Raw genomic sequence first — 27490 nt, forward strand, 5'->3', positions numbered from 1 at the left:
AGGAGTGCCTACAACTGCAAGCAGGAGAATTGTATCCATCATTCATATGGAATCTAAGCCCCCTCTCGATACAGAGGTGGACTGGACATAACCATCCTAGGGTCCACAGGATGGAGGAATAGAGTATGGATTAGAGTGGACTTACTGATATTCTATTCTGGAACTATTGTGATTAGTAATGGAAGAAATTGTAGCATTGATGTGGAGAAAGTGGCCACGGTAGCTGCTGATGGTAGGGAGAGGGAAGAAGAGATATGATGTGGGGGCATTTTCAGGACTTGGAGTTGTCCTGGGTGGTACTGCAGGGATAGTTGCTGGACATTGTATGTCCAGCCATGGCCCACTGGGTGGACTGGGGGAGAGTGTAAACTACAATGTAAACCATTATCCATGTGGTGCAGCAGTGCTAAAAAATGTATTCACCAAATGCAATGAATGTCCCATGATGATGAAAGAGGTTGTTGATATGGGAGGAGTGGGGTGAGGGGGGTGGGGGGGTATATGGGGACCTCATATTTTTTGAATTAGTATTGAAAAACAATAAAGGAAAAAAAAAAAGTAAGCGCAAAAGCAAAACCCCCTATTCTGGCCTTTGACCTCGCCTGGATCAATATGCAAGTAAACGTGGGGATTTATAATCTACAATGGGGAACCGTAGTCTGTAAATCGGCCCTCTTTGTTCCTTTTCAGCCCTTTCCTCTCTACTGAGACCCATGATCTATTATTTTCTCCCATTTCTTTTCCCTCCCTACCTTAATAAGTTACTGGCCTAATCAACGTGGTTTGCTCTTGAAATTCATTTCTTGCAGCTTCATCAAGAACCTAGACAAAATCTGGTAACAGATAGAGGTGGTACTTGCATACAGTGTGAATACATCAAATGTCACCAAGTCGTTCACTTGAAAATGGTTCGTGTTATTTTATGTGAATTTCACCTCATTAAAAAAGAAAATGCAATTCTCCCTGGCTCACTGCAGAGGCTCCGAAAGCCCCAGCCCAGCTTCGGACCCCTTTTCAATGTGGTCCCAGCTCCCTTTCTCCCTGTCTTCCCTACCGGGCCTTCCGTCAGGGTCACCAAGCTAAGGTTACCTTTATTCCCAGATTCTCGGAGGTGATCCCATTTCCTGCAATCATAGCTTTTAAATAAAGCCAAGAAGTGAAATATAAAAAAAAAATATTATAAAAGTGACATCTGGGCCATGGTCAAAAAAAATAAAATTAAAGCAACATCCAAGGGAAACTGGCAAGTAGAAGCTCTCTTCTATCACTGGTAACGTCTGGTGGCCTGTGACCTGCACTGCAGCCCCCGTGGAGTTCTTGGGATCTTTCTGGCCACTTTTATACAGATGTGCAGTCCTGGCTATATATTCTAGCCCTCAGCAAAGAACAACAAAACTCTCCTACTTACCAGACTATCACCCTGCCACTTGCTTTCCTTTGCTTTTTAAAATTTTTATTCTGGAATCTCACCTTCTTAGTGCACACAGCTCTGCTTTAATTTTTTACGCAGCTGCCTGGCATTTCACTGGTTGGACCACAACTTCTTGGAGCAGTTCCCTGCTAATCGCATTTGGCTTGTTTGCTGGTCCCCCTTCGCCCCCCATCTGAGTCCTGCTGCAGTGGCCGTTCAATCCCACAGGGCTGCTGGACGCATTCCTGGAGGAGGCGCTAAACATGTGGCTGCTGCAGAGCGGTTGTCCCCATTTGCACTCCCTCCCGTGGAGGGAGGGAGGGAGCCGCCTGCCGCCTGCCACCTCCCCACAGTCTTCCACAGCAGCGCCTTTAACTTGCAGGAGCACGGGAATTACTCAGGGCCCTGGTGGAACTGCTGATTCTGAGTCAGCGTGTCTGGGAAGGGCCTGCTTCTCTGCATTCCTTACAAGCCCCAGGTGAGGCCGAGGGCCATGGGGCACACCTGGAGTAGCAAGTGCTTGCCAACAGCAATGCAATGTGAGCCTCAGATGGAATACATTTTTTTCTAGTGGCTACATTTTCAAGTTTTTAAAAAATCAGGTGCAATGAATTCAAATCATTTATTTAATCCAATACGTCTCAAATATTAGGATTTCAACATGCAATCTGAGCTATTTTGCATCCTTTTCTTCTTTTGTCCTAAATCTCCCAAATCTGGTCTGTGTTTTACACTCACAGCCCATCTCAGTGAAGACCAGCTGCATTTCAAGTACTCCGTGGCCACCTGGGGCCAGTGGTCTTCAGAAGTTCTTGGCTCTGCTGGATGGGAGACAGGACTGACACGTGTTCCTCAGACCCCGGGGTGGAGGACTGATCAGGTGGGTGGCAGGAGGCACTAGTAAGAGCATGCATTTCTATCAAAAGGAACGGTGACCTGGAGCCACGGGCCCAGCAGTAGGACAGACCCTGAGCTGGGCCCAGCTCTGGATGTCAAAAAGACTCCAAGCAATGCATGCTGTTATGATTACTATTATTATTTGTTTCTAGGCAACATTCTCAATAACTTTGAAAGGGAATCACAGCACACTTAAAATTGCAGTCTGAAATGAGTTTATATGGCTGAGCGACTTCAAAGTGAGTCGGGAGGTCATGCCAGAGGTAACACATATGCACGTCTCAGCAGGATCTCATAGACCGCCAAAAGATACTACCGCAAATAGCTGGGCTCCTGAGGGCTCCGGAGACACCCAGGTCCTATGGTCATGGCAGATGGCTCCGGGGGCTGGTGCCTTGCTGGTGGTCCCTACTTTGGCGTTTGTGCTCCCAAGTGTGACAGAGTTGGACTCAGATGAGACTTCTCTACACATGCCTCTTCTGTCCCTTTTATTTGAACCTATAGCTGGTGCTGGAGTTGGTAGGTGCATGTCCAAGAGACTTGAATCTCTGGGCTGTCCATGTGCCAGCTGGGCCCTGAGCCTCAGTAGAGTTGCAGCACCTATCTCCAATTCATTGGACTCACCCAGGACAACTAACAAGGCGGTGAGGATGGACAACCACCACACCAAGGAACCAGGAGAGTCGACAAGTGCAAGCAAGAGAGTCCCATCCATCAGACATGTGGAATGGAAGCCCCCTCTCAATTAGAGGTGGAGTGGGCATCACCATCCCAGGATCCTCAGGATTTGGGAACAAAATATGGACTAGAGTGGACTTATTGGTATTCTACTACAGACTTATTGTGATTCTAGCAATGGAAGAAATTATATCATTAATGTGGAAACAGTGGCCACTGAAGGTACTGAAGTCAGGGAAAGGTAAAAAGAGGTGTGATATGGGGGCATTTGGGGGACTTGGAATAGTTCTGAATGACATTGCAAAGACAGGTACAGGCCATTATATATCTTGCCATAACCTACAGAATTGTGTGGGAGAGAGTGTAAACTACAGTGTAAACTATAATCCATGCTTAGTGGCAATGCTCCAAAATGTGTTCCTCAATTGCAATGAATGTACCACACTAATGAAAGAAGTTGTTAATGTGGGGAAAAGTGGGAGGTGTGGGGAGAGGGGCATATGGGAATCCTTTATATTTTTTTATATAACATTTTATGTAATCTAAGTATCTTTTAAAAATAAATTAAAAATATATTTAAAAAATAAGTAAAAAAAAAAAATCACAGTCAGTTCACTCTAGCCAACCAACAAGATTAGCTGTTATTGCCAAATTTTTATACCCCCTTTATTCCCAAAGTATCAGGGGACTGTCAACATCTTTAAAATGCCCCAAAGAACAACTCTGTGCTTAACACAAAGGCTTGAAGATGATTTTTTAAGATGCTAAATATATCATAGTCTTTAAAGTTGAATTAAAATAAAAACACCTACGTTGGCACTTGCATGGAAAGTAAGGCCAGGACATTTCAATGCCAGGAGATTGTATTTCTCTTTTATATTTTCTACTGAAACTTCCTTACCTTCCTTTACTATTTGTTTCTAAGAGAAAAGGCAGAGATAACAAATCCTCATCTCCACTACTGCCCCTCGGTGCAAAGAAAAGTCAGACCAGGGAGGGATCTGGGGTTCAAGCCGGGCCGGAAAAGGAGAACGGGTCACCGCGGCGCTCCCATCAGGCTCCAGCTCTGCGGGGACGTGCTGCTTCACGATCTTTCTGTTTCTTCCTGCATCATCATTTTCATCTTGGGGTTGAAATTATTTGCCCTCTGCCTACATTCATCTGGCAGGAATATACTGAACCCTCTGAGGTGCACAGTGTGGGTTGGGAAAAAAGAGCAAGCGAGCGGGTTGGAGCTGAGGGGTCGAGAGCCTGGGTGCAGGTGGAGAACGTCCCTGGGCACCTGGGAGCCAGAGGACTTGAACCCTACGGCCCCCGGCTCAGAGGAGGAGGTGGAGGACAGACAGGGAGAAAAGGAGGCCTGGGAGTCCCCTCCCACCTCCAAGTTCAACACCGCCTCTAAACTAGCCCCACCCCACAGGCAGTGCGGGACGTGCCTCTTCTCCACTGCCTCCGTTTCCCCCTTGCCCTCTTGCCTCAAGCTGAGGTCCTGTGTAGAAGGTGCCCACCCCCTGAAAAAATTTAGCCCCATCCTTTGTCACCACTTGGACCCAGATGGCTCACCAGGTCTAAACATCCAGGGTAATCACGATGCCCCCAAAGCTTGCACCCTTCACATGGTCCCTGACCGCGAACAACGAGAACAGTGTTCATTTCCCAACTGCCGGGAGGCTCTCGGGGATATTTTTATACTTAATTACATGTCCCTGCCAGGCTCCTCTTTCCAGCTTGCCTGGGGTGCTCTAGGGAGACAGAAATGACAGTTGGCAGACAAGCTCCTGTCCTCAGCCGGGAGGCAGCGCGGAGAGGAAGTGCCTCGGGGTAGCCGACGCCTGGCGCTCCTCCCCGGCTGGCTTGGCAGCTCGGCCTCCCCCAGCCCCTGCAGCTGCCTTGCCTTCCTCCAGCCCCGTCTCCTGCTGCACCCACTGCTCCCCGGTCCCGCGAGAGCAGGTGACGAACGCACCCACCGTGCGGGTCTCATCGTTAAGGGAGCGACTCACAGAGATGGAGAGGAGGAAGGCTTTTGGAGGTCTGCGATTCCACCTCCTCCTTGTAGAGACAAACAGAGGCCTGGTCCTACCTCGTTTGTCTTAGAAATGGCCCTCGCCTTCAATCCCAGCAATATTTCTTGAGCACTTGCTACGTGCCACATGCTCTGCCGGCAGTTCTAGTGGTAGAGGCAGATGGTAAGCGGGTGGGTCAGCAGAAGACAAGGAGAGCTGCGGTGGACCCAGGGCACGGTGCCCCCACCCCCAGACAGCCACCCTGTCATCCCCGAGCCTGTAGGCCGGTGATGTTACCACGACCCGCAGGAATTAGGGGGGCAGGTGAAATTAGCACTGTTCATCAGCGGCCCTCAAGAAGGGGAGCTGATCTCGGCCATCTGGGTGGGCCCGGTGTGGTCACAGGGGTCCTGCTAAAGGGACAGGGAGGCAGAAGGGTCAGAGCCAGACAAATGTCACCAGGAGGAAGACTCGATTGGCCATCGCTGGCTCAGCAGCTGGGGCCAAGGAACCTGGGAAATGGATTCTCCCCTAGAGCCTCGGGAAAGGAACGCGGCTCTGCTGATGTCTTCATTTTAGCCCAGTGAGACCCATTCCGGACTGTAAGAATTAGAATTGCAACAAGGGCAAAACAGACCGTAACTATACCTGGAATGGCTAGCTCTTCCTAAAGGCTTAAGGGTGGAGCACAATCAATCCATTTGATAAACATGTATTGAGTGCCACAGGGGCAAGAGACAGTTCTCAGGGAGACACTAAAGGAAGTGATAAACACTGAAGTCAGGTTGCTGAAAGGGCTGTGAGGGAAATAAAGCGGGGCAAGGGGTTAGAGAGCCAGGGGCGAGGGGCGGGGTGGTGATGTTTGTGGAGGGTTCCTGCAGATGAGGTCACCAAGTGGCCTCTTGCAGACCGGCATAGGGTCTTGCAGATCCTGGTGGAGAAGGGGAAGTGGAGATGAGACGCTAAGCCATTCTGCAATAAGCAGGGAACCGGGCTGCCTCCCCAGCACAGAGATGGCTTTTCCATGATTTTTTCTGGTTCACGTTGGAGAAAGGGACATTGGGGTCTGAGGAGGTTTGGAATGAGGGCAGGGCCTTAGGAATGCCCAGGAGGGCACAGGGGTGGACCTTGGGAAGGTGATGCAGCTACGGAGAAGGGGAGAGTCAGGCACTAATTGCTCCAGAGCATGGCTTGAGGACTTCTGGTGCAGTGCAAGTTGACGTACAATCTAAAATTTTCACCTTCTGCTTTGACATTTCCCTAGGGCAGCCCAAACCGTTGTATGTTAGGAAACACACAAACATACTGCAGCCATATGCAGAAGCCATACTTTTGGCTGCAGATAACAGCAAACCCTAACTCAACTACTTGAACTAAAAGGAATTATCTCACAAAACAGGAAGTAAGGCAGCTCCCAAGCTGGTTAATTCTGTTGTTCAATGACATCATCAGGGACCCATGTTCATTTCATCTTTCTGCTCTGCCACCTGCACATCAGCTTCACTCTCCAGCTACCTGTCCCTCATGGCTGCAGGATGTTTGCAGCAGCCCCAGTTATCACATCCTAAGACAGCTTCCAAAGGCAGAAAAGAAGCCATTTCATCCACGTGTCTCTTTCAAAGACAAATATACCTTTAGCAGAAGCTCTACAGAAAAGTTCCCTTTGCATGTCATAGGTTACAACTGCATCCCAATTATACGATTGTTTAAACCAATCTCTCATACAGTACAAGCTGGTGTTGGCTTATGTGAGTGCTGCTTTGAGTGGCAAAGAGAGGAAATGGGCCCATATCTTGGGGGCCAAATGGACCAGAAGCCTCTGGAACACAGAGAAGCAGGTATAAGATGTCCAGGGGGGTGGGGGCAGGATGGCGGTGGTAATAAAGACAGTCATTTGCAGGAGATGACAAATAGCACGGACACTCTTTCCAGAATCCTCCGAAGGAATTGGGAAAGGACTGGGTAGCCTACAGCCACGCAGAAGGGCCAGAATTTGGCTTGGTCGTGAAGGCACGTGTGCCCCAGCAGGCTAGAAAACGAGGGGGCGGCTGGGCTTTCTCGGGGGCTTCTGAGGAAGAAACCAGAAGAGCTGGAATAAAAACATACCCAAAGATCAAACAGAAGGAAAGTCTTCGGAGCCGAAGACAGGGCCCAGCTGGCAAAGCGAATGAGCCGAACGTTCTCCAGACACTAACAATGAAAGGAAAATGACAAAGGTGAAAAAGAATTCTGACCAACCTCAAAGCAGAGAACGAAATAGAAAGGAAAAAAAAAAGGCTTTCCTGTGTTAGAATCGGTACCTGTGAGGCCTTGGATTTCGCATGTGTGACTGTTTGTCATACTGAATTCTTAAAGGCAGTGGAACGTGGCCCTACTTGAAGGAAAACGCCATCCCTGGGAATTTTATATCCATCGAGTTCCCTTTTGAATGCCAAGGTGACTGTAAGATGTTTTGGGATAGTCAGAGGCTAGGGAAATGGACCTACAGCAGACAAAAATATATATATATATATTTAAATTTAGGCTTCTAGAACCTATGGAGCCTTGGCCCACGGTGGACCCCCGACCCCCAGGCCCACTGTCCTCCGGGCAGGGCGGCCCTGGCCTCAGGGCCTCTCGGCTGCGCCCCTCTCTCGTTGTGCAATGTCAGGAAATGTGTTTAAAGCCACATCCTTCGCCCCACAGCGCAGACGGAATCTTGACTGTACTGGTGGCGGCTCAGAACAATAACAGCTGCCACCCTCTTCCTGAGCTTGACAACGTGCTCCACTGTTTACCCTTTCGGCGTGGCCTTTGCAAAGCTGTTTTTGCTGTCCCTGCCGACAGGCACGCTGCCCAGAGCGCGAGGGACACGGGCCGCTGGGTTTTCCTGCTAAACCGAGAAGGGCAGGGCTTCAGGGCCCAGGTGGCCGGCTAATTCCCTCTTCCTACGAACATGCAGGCAAATCCATCCCCGTTCCCGTCTTGCCTTAAAAAGCCGCCTCCTGGCTCTCATCTCAAGGGCAAGAAAAGGCCGTTCTGGGCGCCGCAGGAAGTGCACAGCGAATGTGGACGTGGGGGTATGGGCGGCTCTTAGTTTTTCCTTTGTTCTTCTTGGTAGGAAGGATGTCAGAAAAGGAGCAAGGGTTAGAGGCTTGCAGGAATGGAGCCGGAGGCCCGGGTGGCTTCTGCCCTCACGCTGGGTGTCGGGCGGCCGTTGGGTGGTGTCTAAAAGCCGCGGGAGAGCCCCTGCCTCCCCTTGGCCCTGCTCCCGCAGCCCCCACCGACCGTCCACCCGCAAGCTCTCCCTTCCTCTCCCGGCACCGCAGGAGCCTCAGGGGCTCCAGCTGAGGGCTGCTTCCCCTGAGGAGAGGGTCACTTCTCTTTCTCAGGCGGGAAAGGATTTGGGGCTTTACCAAAGCCCCGCCCCTGCAGGGTGTGGGAAACTCAGGCTACCTCAGCTTCCTCTGGCTTCACACTGAGCCCAGGCCGCCAGGCTCTGGTCCAGAAGGTTCTCAGGCTAGCAAGTAACTGAAGACACAGAAGTCCACAACACAAGAGGAGAGCGTGAAGAGATCGATCTCCACACATGCTCCCACCAGGCCCTGCCCGGAACCTCCTAGAGTGCCCCCGTCCTCGCCCCCTTCCCCCTCTCTGCCATCAGTCTTTTCTTCTGAAAAAGCTCCCCCATCGCGCCTTCCCCTCTTTCTCCATTCTCTGCTCTCTCTCTCCTTCCACCTCATTTTCTTTCATTTTCCGTTCCTCTCCCACCTGAGATGAGGAGGGGCGGATTCATACCCATGGGAAGAGGTGCTTGCGCTGAGTCATGTTCCCCCTTCCTATGAATAATGACAGTGACGGCGGCAGAGGCCCCCGTGCCCACCGCCCACGCTCCTGGTGTTTCACCTGCACTAGCTCACGGGACCTCAGCCGTGGGAGGCATGCGTGCCCTTTCCACTTTCCAGGTGAGCAGATGGCTGCCGGAGGAGCCAAGCACTTGCCCAGGGCCACACAGTGGGCAGCGGGCGCCTTCTGGGCTTGAGCCCAGCTCCCAGCGGGACAGAGCAAACGGCTTTGGGTACATCGCTGGTGTGCCACCAGGGCCAAACGCCACCGGTGAGCAGATGTTGCCACGACCACTGGGAGGAAGAGAGACCACACTCTCTGAGGGTTCACCACCCCTGGGGGTCCCAGGCCATCCTTCCCCAGGGGACCCCAACTCCCAGCCAGGCACAGAGACTTTGCCGGTAGAAGAAAGAAGGCTTAGCTGGGGGAGGCTGGAGACCCGGGTGTGAGCCCCCACCTGTGCCAGCCTCTGCCAGTCTCATACTTAAAAAAGGGGGTTGAATGAAGATACGTTCACCTTCTACCCTCCCATCTCTGTGAAAGGAGGGCAGAGAGTAAAGAGGCACGAGGGCTGGTATCCTCTTCCTGGCCAAAATGGGGGGGCGGGGAGGCGGGCAGCCTTGCCAGCAAAGCTTACTAAGATAATTCAAGAAAGAAAGCAAGTCAAGACTTTGAACTCTTCCCTGGGCAACCTTTCAGACCAGATTCTTATGGTTTGGAGGCTCGTATTCTGGGGACGTAAACCCACTCAGGTGTAAGGAATGACTTATTTAGAAACTGGGTCTGCGCTCAGAAAAAGAGCGCGAGGCTTCGCCTCAACATGAAAAGAGGAACCCGAGTTAAAATAAGCAGCAATCAAGAACCGCGGAGGCTTCGTCGGAAGGCCGGGGACCGGGCTTCTCCCCCCGCAGACGCCTCCCCTACCTGTTTCGGGAAGGTGCGGTATTCTTAGAGGAGGGCGGCACTCAGAGCTGGGGCCCCCTCCCGCCACCCGGCTCCCCAGGTCCCCGTGCCCTGGTGGCCCGCTGTCGGGAACGGGGCCACCCTTTTCTGGGAAATTGCCGGCCCGTCGTCCCTGCCGAGTGTAGCTTTTGAGGGTTACACTCAGGCCCCCTGATTGTCTCCATCGCCGAGGGGCCCCCGAGTGGCTGGCACAGAGAAAGTGGCTCTTGGCTGAGACACTCCTGGGAACTGAGAAGTGAGCCGGGGGTGGGCAGGCCACAGAGAAGAGCTGAGTCACGGGGCGGAGGGGGGAAAGGGCCCTGAGCTCTTCTGGCCTGAGCCGGGGCCCACCCCCCATCTGCTCCCCACTCCACATGTGTGTGTCCAGACCACCCAGGATTAGCCCAAGCCAGGCCTTGTGACCCCCAAAGACCGAGGAGGCCCCAGATCCCGAAGCTGCCGGGCTGGGGGTGGGGGTGGGGGCAGGCAGTGGGCCACAGGGACATGCCCCAGGCACACCCGACAGGTTTACAAGCTGGGGGGACAAACTAGACTCGAGAAGCCACAAGATCACGCTTTTCCACCCAAAGGCAGAGTCATACTTAAAGTTTTCTTCACTTTGAAGGAATAGAAGAAACCGCAAGGGAAGGAAGATCAAAAGCCTCGACTAAGTTTTAACTTAAGAGCTTTAGGCTCCTCTTAGCAAACCACCTAGCGAAGACGCCAGCCTAGCCAATGAAGCCCACGTGGCCCTAAGCCCGGAGAGACCTGGAAGGGCCATCGAGGCCGCCCGCCGCCCGGAGCAGGTGGGCAACCCGCCACTGGGGCAGCCGTTGCACCGCCAAGGCTGCGGACTACTGCCCGGGAGGGCGTCCCAGCTGGGCCTGCATCGGCTCCTGGTGACTTCTATCATGGACCAGGCCAAGACGTGCTGGCCTCCCAGGCCAGCCGAAACCCTTCCAACGTTAGATACTGGTGGCCAGTGCGCGTGCGGGAAGGATGCGGCCTCCTGCGGGCAGAGCAACTGTGCTTGAGCCCAAGCCCTCATCTCCCATGGAAACCCTGCAGCCAACAGGCCCAGGCTCCTGGGCGGTCAGCTCTGTGACCAGCTGGGTTGGTTCAAGCACGTCCCCAGGGGGTCCCACTCCCTGTCCCTCATGCCTCATAGAAGTGATTCCTTTAATCCACATACACAGTCTTCCTGAGAGGCATTTTGATAGAGACTCTCTATGGAGGCTCTCCCTCTTGACAGATTTCTGGTGATTTGTGACCGCAAAGAGCTGTGTGCTCCTCTTTTTTTGTTTTGTATGGGGCGGCTCTCCTTGCAGGGTGCAGTCCTTGCACGAGGGGCTCCCCTATGCGGGGGACACCCATGTGTGGCACGGCACTCCTTGCGCACATCACCACTGCGCATGGGCCCACACGGGCCAGGAGACTCTGGGTTCGAACCCAGGACCTCCTAAACGGTAGGCAGATGCTCTACCAGTTGAGCCACATCTGCTTCCCGAGTGTGCTGCTCTTTGAGTCTAGCTCTGCCTCAATACGACACCCTAGTTCTGCTCTCTGGACCCAGGGAGAATGAATCATTGCCTTCAGGCTTTGGAAGCCAGTGCTCATCTCCCCACCACTTCCACTTTCTTTTCCACTAAACCCTACCGGCCCTGGCATGGCTCCTCCAGGATATAGTTTGCATGCCCTTGACTTTTCGGACCACTCTGCCCTGGACTGGACATGTCCCCCGGGCCCTGAGGTCTGAGAACGGCTGCCCCCTGCCCAGGCTGCTGAGCCGGGGCCAACTCCCTTCTCCCCACCCCCGCCTTCTCTTGGCACAGCCCCATAAAGACGGGGTCCCCCATCTCTCTGGTGTCTCACGCTGTGGTCAAACAAAGCCCTTGGTTTCTTCTGCAAGTCCACGTCCCCTGCGTCCCTTCTACGACCACTCGCTTACGTTCATTTGGGAGCACTGAAGAGAGTCCACACCCAAGCCTCAGCCGCTCTCTCTTTGACCCCGGGAATCCTTCTTCAGCCGCGCACACAGGTGGGCTCTGCTATCCTGGTACCCTCGTGTCACCAGGCAGGGTCACTCTGGAGGGCCATGTTCTACCACGACACCCCTTTCTCCACTCCTGATCCCCTGGAGAAGGGCAGGCTCACGCCAGCCCAAAGTCTAGGCCCCTAGACCAGGTTTTCCTTCTTCTCATCCTCCTCTTTTGCACTCTTTCTCTGCCAATACAGGTTCAGGTCATTTTCAGATGTCTATGTTTATAAAGGACTTACCTGAACGGTAAATTTGTCGTCTTCATTGGGCAGAATCCTGTAAGTGTAAACACAGTTCCGGTACCTGCAATAGATCAGAGATGTCATTAGAATCCACGCGGGAAAATCCATTTTGCTCATAACCGAAAAGACCAGAATTCCTGACATAACTAGAGAAATCTGGGCATGGAGGCTCTGGATTGTGGAGTTGACCGCTCTCAGCGGTGGCTCATCCTCTGAGCCCTGACAGCCCACAGCCCTGGACGGAGGCACTGCTTGCCCATCTTCCACCCCCTGCTCAGCATTCCAGGAGCTTCCGGAGAAGGCAGGTGGGGCCATCCTGGCATGAACATGCAATTTACATCTGGGCTTGACAGCCGTTCAGTCTGCTCTAAAGAAGCCTGCCATCTGGAAGGGCTTCCTCCACTGTTTGACTGTCATATTGGCTAAAATAATAGGAGCAAGAGTTGAGCAGGTGTTTCAAGAAGAAAGAAGGCTCCAGTGGGGCTGGCAAGGGGGGGGGGCTGTGCTGAACGGGTGTTGGGCACTGACCAAGGCGAGGCACACTCAGCTTCGGTGAGCGCCTCCCTCCCGCTGAGCTCCCTTCTCCCTGTGCCTCACCGCCCTCGAGACTTTGCCCCAAGACATTCTCCCCAAGGTCCACCGCCATCCCTTCAGAGACCTGGAGTTCCACCAGCTGCTGGGGAGTGAGCCCTAGGGGAAAGTGTTAGGGATCACGTATTCTCTTAGCAGCCCTCTCTATCCTCTGGCTCAGGGCTCTTTCCTTTCCTAAAACCTCTGAGAGGAAGGGGGAGTCATCAAGCCTGAGCACCTTGGGAGACAGGCACCCTGGTGGGGAGTCCAGCTGGGTGATCCAGCCTGCCAAGGACCTGGCAGCAGCCAATGGCCATGGAGGCCCATCTTGGCATCTATGGAAGTCCATCTGCTTGGCTGCTGAGCCCAGCAGGCAAATAGGAGCTCGGGGGAATGCTATTTGGGTCTTATATCCTCAAACAGATTTGTTCTCTGATCGACCATACTCTCTTCTCATTTCTTCCACTTGGGGTGCTCATGAACCTTGAAAACCTGTGCCACCACCCCCGAAATTGAGCCCCCTAAGGCAGGGACCACACTGTAGCTCATTATAGAGGTTTCACTTATTTAGGTCCTTTCTTGACCAGGGACTTCACTTTACCTATGTTGTTGTTTCAATAGATTTTTATAAGTATATTCCAGTGCTTTTTTAAAAAACAATTGAAATTGTACTGAAAGATGTAAAATGAAAAGCAATGTCTCCTTCCCTCCTGCAAGTCCCACTTCTTAGATTTAAAACTTTTTTGTGCATCATTTTAGAACTTTTAAACATACACACAAACGTATATGTGTATTTTTAAATGCAAATGTCATACTATATACTTTGTCCTAAAATGTGCTTTTTTTACGAAAAAAAAATCCTAAGAGATCTCCCCAAATCGACGAATGGAGATGGCCCATTACCATTTGCATCGTGTTACATCACATAGACATACAATCATTTATTTGACCAGACCTCCTCTTCCTGACGAGAGACAGGTAGTAATTGTTAGCTTCCTGCTGTTATAAATAAGGCTACAGCAAATATCTCTTTCGTACATCTTTGTTGACATGGGTGAATTCATAGTCTTAGCTTCCTCCTCAGTAAAATGGGGATAGGAATTATACACCACCTCCTTGCTATCAGGTGGATTCAGAGAGTTAATATATGAAAATCACTTAGAACAGTGTCTGGCACATACTAAACACTACATGTGTCAACATTTATTAGCGACTGAGAATAAATCACTAGAAGGAGAACAGCTGGGCTGAAGGACATGGACATTTTATGTTTTCATAGAGACTACCAGTTCCCTACCAACAAAGTTGTGCCATTTTTTTTCTCCCACTAACGGATATGAAAGCGTCTATTTCCTCTCACCCTGCCAAGTGCCTGCTATCAGACCTCTTAATCTTTGCAAATCTGATAGGTGAAAGAAAAATGATTGCTTGCTTTCATTTGCCTTTCTTTAAAGAGAAAGGTTGCATATTTGCTCAGTCTTTGGCTATTTGTATTTCTTTTTCTGTGAATTCCTTTTCCTATCTTTTCTCATTTCTTGAATTCGTTCATTTTTTTTAATCTATTGGTAAGACTCATATGTGGGAACACACTATAGCATGAACAGCAGCATGAGCCAAACAAATTGAACTTGTAACCTAGCAAGCACTTTAGAATAGACACAGAGTCTCTATAGAAAAGTACGCAGCCCTGTCAAGTTTAAGATTAACCAGACCTTTTACTTCTCTTTCTGTGTTAAGAAAATGTATGAAGTCTCCTTGCACTGCTTCACTCATTCCGTCGTTACCACTGCGAGACTTAAGAGAAACCAGGCACAGTATGTATCTTGAATGTTAACCAGAGCAGAAAAACTAGAAAAGCTCCCCAAGCGCCTTCCCGAGGATGACGAGCCTATGATCGATTTTCTTGGTTTCAAATCATGTCCATGATTAATTCTCTTTGTTTCAAACCTGTATAAAAGCTGTTAAGAAAAAACCCTTTGGACGGGCAGGCCGAGATTGATCCACTCCTGTCCTCCGCCGGCTAATAAAGCCCCTTCCCCTTCCCAGCCTAGTTCGTCTGTCCATTCTGCTGCACCCAGCGCCCAGCGCCGAGCCCGTGGACTTCTCCAGTCTCCTTCAATCCTTTTGTAGTTATTTATTTTTGACAGTGCTTATTGACTTTTTTTTTCCAGCTGTGTACAAATTTACAGTGTTATGTGGTCAAATGTACCTGTCTTCTATTTTGTGGCTTTTGAATTAATGGATGTTTAAATAATGTTTTGGAAACATTTGGGGTCAGTTCACTTCCACCCAGCTCCATTTCTCATAGGAAAGTTCCTTTTCCTCCCTTCCTCCCATCCCTCTGCCCGGTCATGTCTCTGGAACCTGAAGTGACAGCACAATTGACTTGTATTAGAAGGGGAAACGATTCATCTCCAGGGCCCCCGCCCCTCCCCTCCCAGAACCCGAGACGCAGGGACAACCCCCCACCCACAGCCTCAGCCTGCCCGCCTGATGCCAAAGCCCGCCCTGCTCTCCTCCTATCTCTCAATGCAGTGCTCTTGTGACACTTCCTCTGGTAGATATGCAAATAAGGCAAGGATGCAAATGACTCCTATTTAGCTGAGGGTGGCTAATTTATGGGCGGCCTCCATCAGGCCCCAAACATCAGTTTGTAGATAGACAGAAGGATACAGAGTCACAAGGGGACAGACTGGAACCGCCCTCAGAGGAGTGCTCTCAGGTTGTCAGGAGTGGCAGTGGAGCCATTTAACCAAGCACTTGAAGAAACACCTCCGTTTCAGGCCATATCTGTTCAGACCTTCCGTGGGAAACGCAGCCCCCTGCCCCACGCAACCCACCTGGAGAACAGCTGTACCCGAAGGCCCTCCATGGGGTCCGAGGGGCTCTGCAGGGGTAGAAGAGGAGGCGCCCGCTCACCCCCCCCCCCACTCGCCAGCTTCGGCACGTCATTCTGGTTATGGATGCATGCAGGTACCGGCAACACATTTGTGCGCACACACGCAACACACATGTGCGCCCACAACAATATGTACACGTGCATGCACACACAAGCACATACATCTACACGTAACACGCGTACACACACACATAACATGCATGCATATACACATACACCCATGCACACTCATATGTATAGACACATATACATAACACTCACTCACCTGCATATATACATATACAAAGCACATGTACACACGCATACACATATACACATAAATGTATATACACACATACATATATACATACACTCTTTTAAAAAAAAATTTATATACCCCCCTCCCTCTCTCCCTCCATGCCCTGCTGTTTTTGTGGCCATTTGCTGTGTGAATCTTCTGTATCTATTTCTTTTTGTCTTTTCTTCTCAATTTTTCTCCTCTAGGATTCACTGGGATTCAATCCTGGGGACCTCTGATGTGAACAGAGTTTCCCTGTATCTGTGCCACCTTGACTTTCTGTTGCGCTTCAGTTTGACTCTCCCCTTCGTCTCTCTTTTTGTTGCATCATCATCTTGCTGCGTAACTCAGGTGGGCAGGCACTGGCTCGCCACACAGGCACGCACACGGGCACTTTGCTCACCATGCAGGCACTTGGCTCACAGCGCGGGCACGCGGTTCGCCATGCGGGCACTTGCATGGGCACTCAGCTAGCCACACAGGCACCGCGCAGGCACTCGGCTCTCCATGCGGGCACTCGGCTTGCCACGTGGGCAGTCAGCTTGCCACATGGACACTGGCTTGCCGTGCAGGCACGCTTCCTCCTTTTCTTTTTTACCAGGAGGCCCCAGGGATTGAACCCGGGTCCTCCCATATGGCAGGCAGAAGCCCTATCACTTGAGCCATATCTGCTTCCCCGTACATACACTCTTAACATGCAAAACGTTGTGTAAAGAAAAGGTTCCACACCTGAATGACCTTTGAAAATCATTACCCCAGAACATAATCCAGGCAGTGTGCTTATTGCTCCTAAAGGTGATCTAGTAACAATTAGGGGTGCTCGGCACTCCAGTGACTGAGTCACATTTCAGGGTAATCATGTTCAAAATATCCCCACTGGAGATGCAGCCGGGATAGCGCTAGGTGCACCCTGCTCCTCAAACGGAGCCGGGTGAGGACAGCGGCAGGACGATGACAGGGTGCCTGCACTGCATGAGTGGAGGGTAAGGAGAGGAGGCAGACTGCTCCCCTGGGAGGGGCATTTCCAGAGCAACACTCCCAGGGTACGGGAAGCTTTCCTCTAAAGCCAGAGGGCCAGGTACTGGCCATGGAGGATCCATCACTGTGTTTCATTTGTCCTTTCAGTCCGATGTTTCTGTTTCTGTATGGTTATCACCAGCCTGGCAACCATGCCCAGAGACACCCTTAGCCATGTGAGCACCGCAGAGGGAGTGAGGGAAGCGCAAACACTCAGATTCAAGAACCTCATCAGGGAAGTGGATGTGGCTCAACTGATAGAGCCTCCGCCTGCCACACGGGAGGTCCAGGGTTCAAACCCAGGGCCTCCTAGCCCTTGTGGTGAGCTGCCCACACACAGTGCTGCAGCACACAAGGAGTGCCGTGTCACGCAGGGGTGTCCCCTGTGTAGGGGAGCCCCACGCTCAGGGAGTGCGCCCCGCAAGGAGCTGCCCCTCGCACAAGAAGCACAGCCTGCCCAGGAGTGGTGCTGCACTCAGAATTGACGCAGTGGGATGATGCAACAAGGGGAGACACAGATTCCCAGTGCCAACGAGAATGCAAGTGGACACAGAACACTCAGTGAATGGACACAAGAGAGCAGACAATGGGGGGGGGAAGGGAAGGGGAGAGAAATAAATCTTAAAAAAAAAAAGAATCAGGGCGCCTGCTTCACTCTGACCTTCAGCTGGGCGTGCTTAAACCCTTGTGCAAATGGGATGTAGCTCAGTGGTTGAGCACCTGCTTCTATGTCCGAGGTCCTGGGTTCAATCCCCAGTACCTCCTAAAACAAAACAAAACACAACACAACAAAAAATACCCTGTCATGACTCTTGCTACATATCCCCTCTAATTTATAATCTAGTTTGCGTGTGTTTTCTCTTTGTCTCTTGGTCTAGTGTTGCAGACTGCTGGGCACGACAAGGTGAGAAAGCAAGGGCCAGACACCTTGCGTTAAAAAAAAGAAGTGATTTGGACTCATGTAGAAATGAGACTTGCTACGTTGAGAAGCAAAGGAAAACAGTCACAAAAGAAAAAGGATAAGAGGGATAGATTTTGCTACCGACATGTACAACTTCTCAACATCAAAAAAATCATAAAGTTGACAGGCAAACCACAGGGAAAAGTCCCTGCCCAGGTGTGATCTAAAGAACTCGTGCAAAAGACAAAGAGAAAGACTACAACCTCAACAGAAGCACGGACAGCCCATTCACAGAAAAGAGGACTTGGGAAGGTCAACACCCTATCCAAAAGCTCAGCATGACCTCAGTCAGGGGGGCAAATCGAGATGAGTATTTCCACATTGCACCAGGCAGCCTCATAGTTTTAAACGACCATCTTCAGCGTAGTGACATTGCGCTGCTTGCTGGAGCATAAATTGGAACAAAATTTCGGGAAAGCAATTTCTCATCCTGTATCAAGGGTCTTAAAAATGTTCCTCCGTTTTGATGCAGCACTTCGACCCCTTCGAATCCGCGCTCGGAGGTGATAATACACATTTCTGCACAGATATGGCCTTTGTTACCATCGTATTTGCAAAAAGCAAAAGCATGGGCAATAATTTTTCTGTCTGACAATAGAAAAACCATTCCATAAATGCTGGCACCTTGTGTAATATGGTTGCGCGCATCCATTAAACATGATATTTAGGCAGAAATGTTAATTAAATGGAAAATGCTAATGCTGCTGGGAAAAGAAGACTCAAATTGCATGGATACCACAAAATAGAAAATACAGACTTGTGCAGAAAAACCTGGGAGAAGAGAGGTCAGCAAAGGAACAGTGTCCAGGTTAGTTTCCTTCTTCACGCCTGTAGACTTCGTTCCGCGTGTTTGCGTGATCGAGGGTCCTGGAAAGCATGCTGCACCGTTTCACAGATCTATTTCCACTCCCACACTGCCGTCTGCAATGGTCCCATCAAGCCCCCCACCTCTAGCTGGCCAGTTCCTGGCTGGGGAATGAGCGAGCTGCACCCGTTCATTCCCACCGTCCCCTTTGGGCCTAGCCCTCCATGGTGCTCTTTGTAATCAGTATTCGAACCCCAACTGTGGGTCCTGGTTATGACTAATAGAACGTCTCTCCACTTCATGGACACAAAAGGAGTGTGACAGAGCAGGGGAGACGAAGTTTCTGGCCCCAACTGTGAGAGGCTTGTCCCTCCGTGCTGCCCAGGCCTGCTGCAGCTGTGCCCACCCCCCTCCATGCCCCGTGCTCCTCTCCGCCTCCTCACGTCTCCCTCCTAAAGGGAACTCGTAACTGCTCTCTTAACGCGGCCTGTGTCTCTTGACTTTAGCTTCACTCAACTGGTTTCATTTGGCGGCTCTTCCTAGCGTCCCTGCCCCAGCCCTCTCACTCCCGCAGGCTTCCAGAAGCTACCCCCTGGCCGCAGCAGCCGCTGGCCTCTCACGCTCCGTGGAAGGCCTCGTCCTGCCTCAATCTCTTGGAGGGCTTCCTCTGAGGAGACCCCACATGACAGCCCAGAGTCTCCCGGAGGCTCCTGCAGGCCTTCAGGAAGTCCCAGACGTGGCGCTCTCTGCCTCTGTTCTCTTTTGCTTCTGGGACATCAGTCCTGATTTCTAGCCCTTAAGAAATCACAGCCAGCCTTCAGTAGGTGCTTGCCACCTTCCCGGCCTTGGGCGAATCATGTTGCCCAAGTTCTCCCCTTTACTCCTCTCAATAACCCAATGACAGCCATAAAAAGACAAACACCCCAATTTAAAGATGGGCAAATGTTCTGAAAAGACATTTCCCCAGAGAAGGGAAACCCATGACCAATATGCACATGAAGAGTGTTCAACATCATTAGCCATTAGGGAAATGCAAATCAAAACCAGAGTGGGGGACCACTTCACACCCACTAGGACAGCCGTAATAAAAGAGCAGATAAGTGCCGGGAAGGATGTGGAGAAATTGTAACCCTCAGACATTGCTCATAGGAATGCAGAATGATGCAGCTGCTGTGGAAAACAGTCCAGCAGTTCCTCAAAGAGTTAGAGTTACCAGATGACCCAGCAATTCCACTCCTGGATGGAAGGGAAGAGAACTGAAAGACACTTCCACGCAAATGAGTACGTGGATGTTCACAGCAGCATCTGTCATAGTAACCAGAGTAGAAACAGCTCAAATATCCATCAATGGGTGGATGGATAAGCAAATTATAGTCTACCCAGACAGTGGAATACCATTCAAAAAAAAAAGGAACAGAATACTGACTCATGCTATGACATGGATGAGCCTCAAAAACATGATGCCGGTCACAAAAGGTCACCTATTGTACAGTCCCATTTATATGAAATGTCCAGAATAAACAAATCCACAGAGACAGAAAGGAGAGCAGTGGTTGCCAGGGCCTGGGGGCAGGGAGAATGGAGAGCATCTGTTGATGAGCACCCCATTTCATTTTGGGTGATGAAAATGTTCTGGAATTAGGTAGTGGTCACTTTCTACTTAGGTTGCATAATATTGTGAATTTACTAAAAACCACTGAACTGTACACTTTAAAAGGGTGATTTATGATACGTGAATCACATCTCCATTAAAAAAAAAAATCCAATAAGTGGGATCGTCATCCTCATTTCACCAGTGAGGATACAGGAAGGCTAGCGTCTTGCAAACGCCAGAGCTCCCATCAGAGGCAGCCCGATCTGGAGGCCTGGCACCTAGGACTGCGCCACGTGGCCGAGGTAGGAGGAAGGGCAGGAGCTGGGGTGGGAGTGAGGCCCGGGTGGGAGCCCCCCATCTCAGCGCCACTCATGGTGGGAGAGGCGCTGACATCTGGTACAGGCCAGGTAACTGGGCAAAGCCCACCCAAGCCAGGGCCCATGCTGGGGGTGGGAGGGCTGCCCGGCGGGGGTGGGGCCGGGCCTCTGAGCACACTTGTCCCGTGTCACCTGAGCAGTTAAGTGCACGCTTGGGTGGGCACATCGCTCCCTCCTGGTCTGGCATGTGAAAGGAGAGCCTGGAAGAGCCGTCCCTGCGCGAAGCCCCCTGCCTGCCTCCTCACTAGCACCGGGCTCCAGGCGCCTCCGGCCCTGTCTGTGCCAGCCTTTTGTTCTCCTCCCTGTCAATACCAGAGAGGAAAAACGGCGCTTCTTTGCATGTGCAAGAAGATAACCATCAAGACCTGGTGGTGCTTTGAAAGGGGCCTGGAGCATGGGGAATTCCATCAATCGCAGCGCAGGAAGCAGCTGTCACCCCTCGCCTGCCCATTTCTGACCTCCACGGCCCTTCCCCGTGGTGCCATCACCAGGAACCCTCTCCTGTGCTTTGCCCCCCGGCCATCGCCCCCTGTGCCCCGCTTGGCTGGATCGTCTCTCTCTGCCCTTCCTTTCTTCCCCAGCCCCCGCAACAGCAGCACGAGGGCACTTGGGCTCTGCCATCTCCGAGCCCTGGAAACGAAGGCTGGACTCTGGCACCCAAGGGAAGCGCGAGACCCGCCCTGCGTCCCGTGGGGGGTGGGGGCCTGAATTGCAGCCTTGTGTGTTGTTGGCTGCTGTTTAAATAGTCAAATCCTGTCCTCTTTCCCAGAGCTGCACACGGAGCTCCCGAACCAGCCGTGCCCACCTGCGCAGGGGGCACCTGGGCTGCGGGCCTGGGGCCATGGGATGGCCCTTATCATCCTCCTTCTACAGTCCTCCGTCACTTTAAAGCGGGGTCCGTAGGGACCCCCACGGCTGCCCCATGCGGGCTTTGCCCTGCCTCTGGCCACACACCCTCGGGTGACTCCTGGGGACAGCAGAGGCACGAACCTCCTGCTTCTGAGGCTGCCACCTGCCCAGCTGCTCCTTGCCCACCTCTGCCCTTTGGCTCTCACCAGAGAGAGTGAGAGAAGCTCTACCTTTGCCGCTGGATCCCCAAAGCTGAGACTGCGCCCAGGGCAGCGGGGGGGGGGGGGGAGGGGGGATGAAAACTAAGGCAGGCCCGCTTTGTTTTGCACAGAGTTAAACCTGTTTGATTGAAAGGGCCGCCTTTTCCTTTTTATTTTATTTTATTTTTTAAAAGAATAACATCCTTCATTCCTTTGTGGTGTTAAAGGAAGCTTTCTTTCATGAAATGAGATGTTAGAAGATGGTAGCAAGTTGTCATTCATTTAATTAGTTTTCAAATCTCCTTTGTTGGCAAAATAAAGGGGATGCCGCCCATCTGTGGTCCTCCAATGTGGGGGAAATTTGCTGGTCCCCGATATCCCACAGCCTGTGGGGGAGCCTGGCCCCGTGAAGAGTGGCTTCCCCCATAGAGTGGAGGAGAAAGGGGAGCGCCCAGCCGGGCTGCGGGCCTGGCAGGGGCTCCCCGTGACGTGACGGCTCCAAGCCCTGGTGTTTGGAGCTACAGGACCTCGGGGAGAGAAGCGATGACAGGTGGAGGCCCTGGCTAAGACGCTGTGGACGGCTGAGGGCCCCACAGCGCCTCCTGCAGGTGAGACGCAGCTCATCCCTGCGGCGCTGCGCAGAGCTCTACCTAGGAGAGAAGTGAATCCGGGGGAGCTGGCCCCGACCCCAGCCTAGCAGGGGGGGGACAAACGCCTGCACCTCTGTGAGCTCTGCTCCTCTGCAGAGGGAGGGCTTGGGGGGGGGGGAAGGGGGGGGCAGAGGTTCTCCCAGGCCGAGGCCTGCTCTGGCTCTGGCTGGTCCTGTGGTTTGGAGTCAAAGAGCCCCAAGCTGCAGGTCTGTCATCTGAGCATGTGGTCAAAGAGCAGATGAAGATTAAGGCGGCAGAGCAGTGGAGCTCGGCCCCCAGGGGCCACCTGACAGCACCAGCCGTGGGCAGGAGGGAAACCCGTGTGGGCCCGGGGGGGCTCAGGAGACGCTGCAGAGAACGTTCTGGCCCTCCTAAGGCCCCGTGGGGCTCATGTGGAGGCAGCGCCCACAGATGGCCCAGAGGCCTTCCCTGAGTGGGGAGAGCAGGAAGTGGGCTTTTGGGGGTAGGGCCGCAGACAGAGCGGCCAGCCCGAGCCATTTTCTAAATTCCCCCAGGGGACCCCTGAAAGCACCCTTGCCCCTCTCGCTTCCACTCCAGGCTACCCACATGCCACCCGGATGGGTGGGCTGAGCGGTACCCCCTGGCCATCTCCAGGGTGACCTCTGGGAGCAGATGGCCTCGGATCTGCCGGTCTTCAAGTCCCTTACCCCGCCCGAGTCTCAGTTTCCTCCTCTGCAAAGTGGGGTGATAGCAGCACCTGTACCACAGATTGTCATGAGGATTAAATGGGACACGGGGACAAACGCTCAGCAGAGCAGGTGCTGGCCTGGAGCAAATGCCCAGGGACCCCCGCCCAGGGCAGACAGGGCCCTCCCTACTCACAGGGACTTTTCTAGGAACCCAGAGAGCCCCCCTGAGAGGTTTGGGTGGACATAACCCGCCCCCCCCACACACACATACATACATCTGCAACCCTCTCACTGCCTGAGGCCCAGACAGGGAAATGGTTCGACCACGGGGCCACAGGGTGAGGAGCTGGGGCCAGCACATCTCCCTCACACATTCAAAAAGGAACCTTCAGAAAGGAGCGGGTCCTCGGTTGTCATTAAAGCTACTCATTCAGTAGCATCCCCGGGCGGGGAGTGGCGACTTGGTGTGACGGTGGGGGAGAGTCCCACAGACGAGGAGAAGCCACTGCGGGCCAGATGGCTGGGCGAGAAGAGGCTGCCAGCTGCCGGCCTCCCTCCTTCCTTGATTAAACCCCACCCCAGATTTGTGGCTCCCCAAACAATGGCTTCCCCCAGGGGCCCGACACTGGGGCCCCCGGAATCCCCTCTGGCCACATTCGCTTTTCGGGAGGCTTTCAGAGCCCAGCAAGCTGCTTTCCTAACACATCCACCCCACAAAGCGCCCGCTCGAGCCTGGCTCAAGCAGCCTGGACCCCCTTCTCCTGGGCCCTGGGCCCCCAGCTTGGGGTCAGCTGGGACCTGTCCCCAGGGAGGCTCCAAAGAGCATCGGCGCTGCACAACCCGCGACAAAACGGTCCCCGAACTCCAAGGCCAAGCAGGTCCAGGGGGCTCAGGGGGTCCCCCGCACACTGGGGAGCACGCAAGACGGTCACTCTGCCCAGTGGTACAAAAACAACGTGCCCTGGGACCGGCCCCTGGCTAGGCCTCAAGCCGGGCTTCCCCTTTCCCCGCGGGGCCCGAGGCGGGGAGTCGCCCCCCCTCACCCGCTGGGAAGGCGCGGGGCCGGGGCGCCGGGGGGCTCCCGGGGGGCGGCGCGTACTTACAGCACACAGAGGGCGTACGCCCGTGAGATGGACTCGCTGGCCCGCACGAGGAAGCTGCCGTCCTTGCCCGTCCTGGACAGCAGCTCCTCAGCCTTGGAGCGCGTGATGTTGCCGTGGTTCCAGCAGGGGACCATGGTGGGCGCGGGCCTGTCCGGGCCGGGGGGCCACCCCAGGACCGCCGGGGAGAGGAGGGCCCTGCGCCGCGACCCTCCGGCTGTCCCCTCCGGGTGGCTTCGGCGGCGGCTGCCACTGGCTCACTGGCTGACTTCCTGTTTCAAGCGCTCAGCAAGGGAAAGGAAACTGAGCTGCAAAGGACTTCCTCATTACAGAAACCCAGAGAGAGGAGAGAGAGAGAGAGAGGTCCTCCGATCTCCACCTTCCCACCCTGCCGGCCACTCTCGGCCTGCCCAACCTCGCCCTCTCTGGCGCTTTCTCTTTCCTTTGAATGGATCTCAGCCTCCAGGAGCACTGAAATTTTGGCTCAGGTCCTGCCTGGTGGAACTACCAGTTCCTTTGGAGATGGGTGTCTAGCTGCTGATGAAAGGTGGCCTGCTGGGCACGGACAGGCCAGAGTCGTGGGCATGCCAAGGCCTGGGCCGATGCCCACGTGGGCGGCCACGTCCTGGCCAGCTCGCTCAAGCCTCCCAAATGCCCCAGGGCTTGTCGACGACCCCCTCTCCCCCAACGCGCCCACGGAAGAGTGGTTCACAGGGCCAAAGTTTTCAGCTGGGATGAGAACTTCCCCCAGGGCAAAGGTGAGCGGATGGGGGAGAGTTGAACCTGCACCCCCTCTCTGGGAGGCCCACAGCCACCCAGGCACCTCATCGCCCTGTTGGCTGGGACAGCCTTGCCCACCCTCCCCTCCCCCGGGGGGGGGCGTGGTCTAGACACCGTTTTGCTCAATCTGAGGCTCTGGTGCGAGCCCTTCTCAATAATTTTCTGATCTTTTACCCCAGAGACATCAGGTCCCAGGTTAAAAACAAGGGCACAGAAAGCGGACCCAGTGGGGCACAGATGCAGGCTTGCTTTTCACTTCTGGGGCCTCCAGGAGGCTTGGGATCAAGCTGCGAGAGGAACCGGCACATCCCTCGGGGGCAAGCCGGTGGTCTGGCCCAAGCATTAGGTTCGTTTCTGAGTGCCACGGCTCGGCCAAGTTGGGTTGACCAGTCGACTGGGCCTCCTCCACTCTGGATGTGGGAATGTTTGCCCACTGCTCCGAGGGGGCCTGTTTCTTCAGGGGCCACCACCCAGCATCAGCAGGCTTCTAAGGCTCAAGAGAGGTGAGCACTCTCAGTCCTTGGGTCAGAGCCACAAGGGCGAAGGGCAAGTGCTGGGCTTTTGCATCAGTGGTGAGCCCCCCAAATCCACATCTAGGCCTTGTCCCCCAAGACACAGCCTCCGAATCCCCTCCAGGGAGCAAGTGCAGGCCTCCATGGGAATCCAGATGCCCCACATTCAAGCTGCAGGATCTTGGCCAACTTCTCTCTCAGGCTCGCTTTCTTCTCCAATTTGGGGGAAATAACATCTACAGGAGCTAATGCGTGCAGAGGAGCCAAGCCTGAGCTGTGGTGGTGGCTGCTTCCCGGTGGGAACCCCCCAATACCTCCCTGTCTTTAGCAGAGGGGGGCACTCAGAAGATGTGAGCAAAGGAAGGTGTCTGAAGCGTGTGTTCGTTTCCTAGGGCTGCTGTGATAAAGTGCTCGGTGTTCTGGAGACCGCAAGTCTGAAATCACGGTGTCAGCCTGGCCTCCGTCTCTCGGCTGGCGGTTAGGGATGAGCCTTCCTTGCTTTTTTCCCGGCTCCTGGTGGCTTCCTGGCTGGCAGCTGCTGCCCTCGGATCTCTGCCTGTCATTTTGTGGCCTCCCCCTGCCTCCATGTCTCTGTGCCTCTCCTCTTCTTAAAAGGACACCAGGGGGAAGTGGCTGTGGCTCAACCAGTTGGGCTCCCGTCTACCATATGGGAGGTCTTGGGTTCACGTCCCGGGGCCTCCTTGTGAAGGCAAGGTGGCCCACGCACTGCAGAGAGATGACAGCTGACCCAGCAAGATGATGCAACAAAGGGAGACAAGCAGACACAGAAAAAATGCACAGCGAATGGACACAGAGAACAAACAGCAAAACAAGTTGCAAGGGGGAGAATAAATAAATAAATAAATCTTTAAAAAAAAAAAAAGGACACCAGGCATGTTGGTTCAAAGACCCCCCCCCCCCCATCCAGTAGGACCTCATTTTCCCTCAACCAATTACGTCTGCAAAGATCCTTTTTCCACATAAGGTCACTTTGGGGGGGACACAATTCAACCCGTGACAAAGAGTGGGCCCAGCCCTGTCCTCCGGGTGGAGAGCCTCCTGTACCGGCCTCAGCAAAGAGCACCCAGAGTGGGGGATGGGAGGAGGGTGTTAATTCAGACCTAAGGCTCAGAAACTGGGCCCAGAGAGAAGCCCCTCCGTGTGGGGAGGCCCCAACGGTCGGGGCTCTGGGCTTCCCCTCCAGCTCCTGCCTCCCGGTTCCCAGAAGCGGCCGCCGGGCCACGCTCCCGGCAGCCTGGGCTCCAGCACGCTCCTTTCAGGAACCTGAGGCCAGCAAATTCCCCGCCTCACACCCACCTCCCCAGGCCGAGTTCCTCCGGGCAGCGCCAGCTTCCTCTCCCCGGGCCACGCCCCCAGCTCCTCCCGCGGAACCCGAGGCCGCCCCGACCTGCAGCAGGCGCCGAGGGGAAACGAGCGCTGCAGGGAAGAGGGCAGCTGCGTTTTGGGGAGTCTGCAAGTGCGGCCAATGAAGAGGAACCTGACTGGTTAGGACCGCTGACAACAATTCCAGGAGGAGGAAGGGAGGAGTGGAGGGAAGTGAGGGGAGCCCTGTGCTAAAGCGAAGTAACTCCCTCAAAACAAAGTTATTTCAGTTCAAGCATCTGCTCTTGAGTCTTTCTTCCGGCTCCCTGGAAAGAAGATGGAGGAGAAAGTCCATCTTTAGTTTGGCATCAGTACACCGTTTGTAAACAAATCCTATTGGCATAGGTCATAACAGATTAAGGTGGTATCTGACAGCTTTCTCCGCTAGGAAGTTACTTTTTGTTATCAACTCATAGATTTTGCTGAATAATGGCTTCTGGGAATCGGCTATTTACATTCAATCCCCTCAGTTTAGAAAATAAGGATACAACCTAGTTACTTTACCTTGAGACAAATTTCGCCTTTAAAAAAGCTTACTGAATTATAGTCAGCAACAAGCAAAACTTACTTCCACAACCCTTCTGTGAATTTCTATATCCTTTCAAGTTGTCACCTACTTATGTCCATCCCTATTTTATGAAAGCCAGCACCTTATTTTAGGACAAAACACACTCCCTGAAACCCACAACTTTTCTACTTCTTTCCATATCCATTGAAGTCTTGTCTTATATTCCTCATTCTGTTCTATGAAAAACTAGTCCTTTCACTTTAGGCAAAACAATTACTTCTGAAAGACATTTGTAAGAAAAAATAATTTCATTAGTTAAAAA

At 53.1% G+C, this 27490-nt stretch overlaps 1 protein-coding gene across 1 annotated transcript in view; it reads right to left on the reverse strand.

Moving 5' to 3' along the window:
- The window catches only part of INPP5D (inositol polyphosphate-5-phosphatase D), a 126130-nt gene extending 100127 nt beyond the window's left edge, over positions 1 to 26003 (reverse strand). The window contains exons 1-2 of the mRNA XM_058299872.2: positions 23989 to 26003; positions 12034 to 12097 (exon numbers count right to left, since the gene is read on the reverse strand). Of these exons, the coding sequence (XP_058155855.1) occupies positions 12034 to 12097; positions 23989 to 24122 (198 nt within the window). The 5' untranslated portion in view covers positions 24123 to 26003. The remainder of the gene's footprint in view (positions 1 to 12033; positions 12098 to 23988) is intronic.
- Positions 26004 to 27490: the final 1487 nt, after the last annotated feature.

This window comes from Dasypus novemcinctus, chromosome 7 (assembly GCF_030445035.2).
Source record: "Dasypus novemcinctus isolate mDasNov1 chromosome 7, mDasNov1.1.hap2, whole genome shotgun sequence".
NCBI classification, from domain to species: Eukaryota; Metazoa; Chordata; class Mammalia; order Cingulata; family Dasypodidae; genus Dasypus; species Dasypus novemcinctus.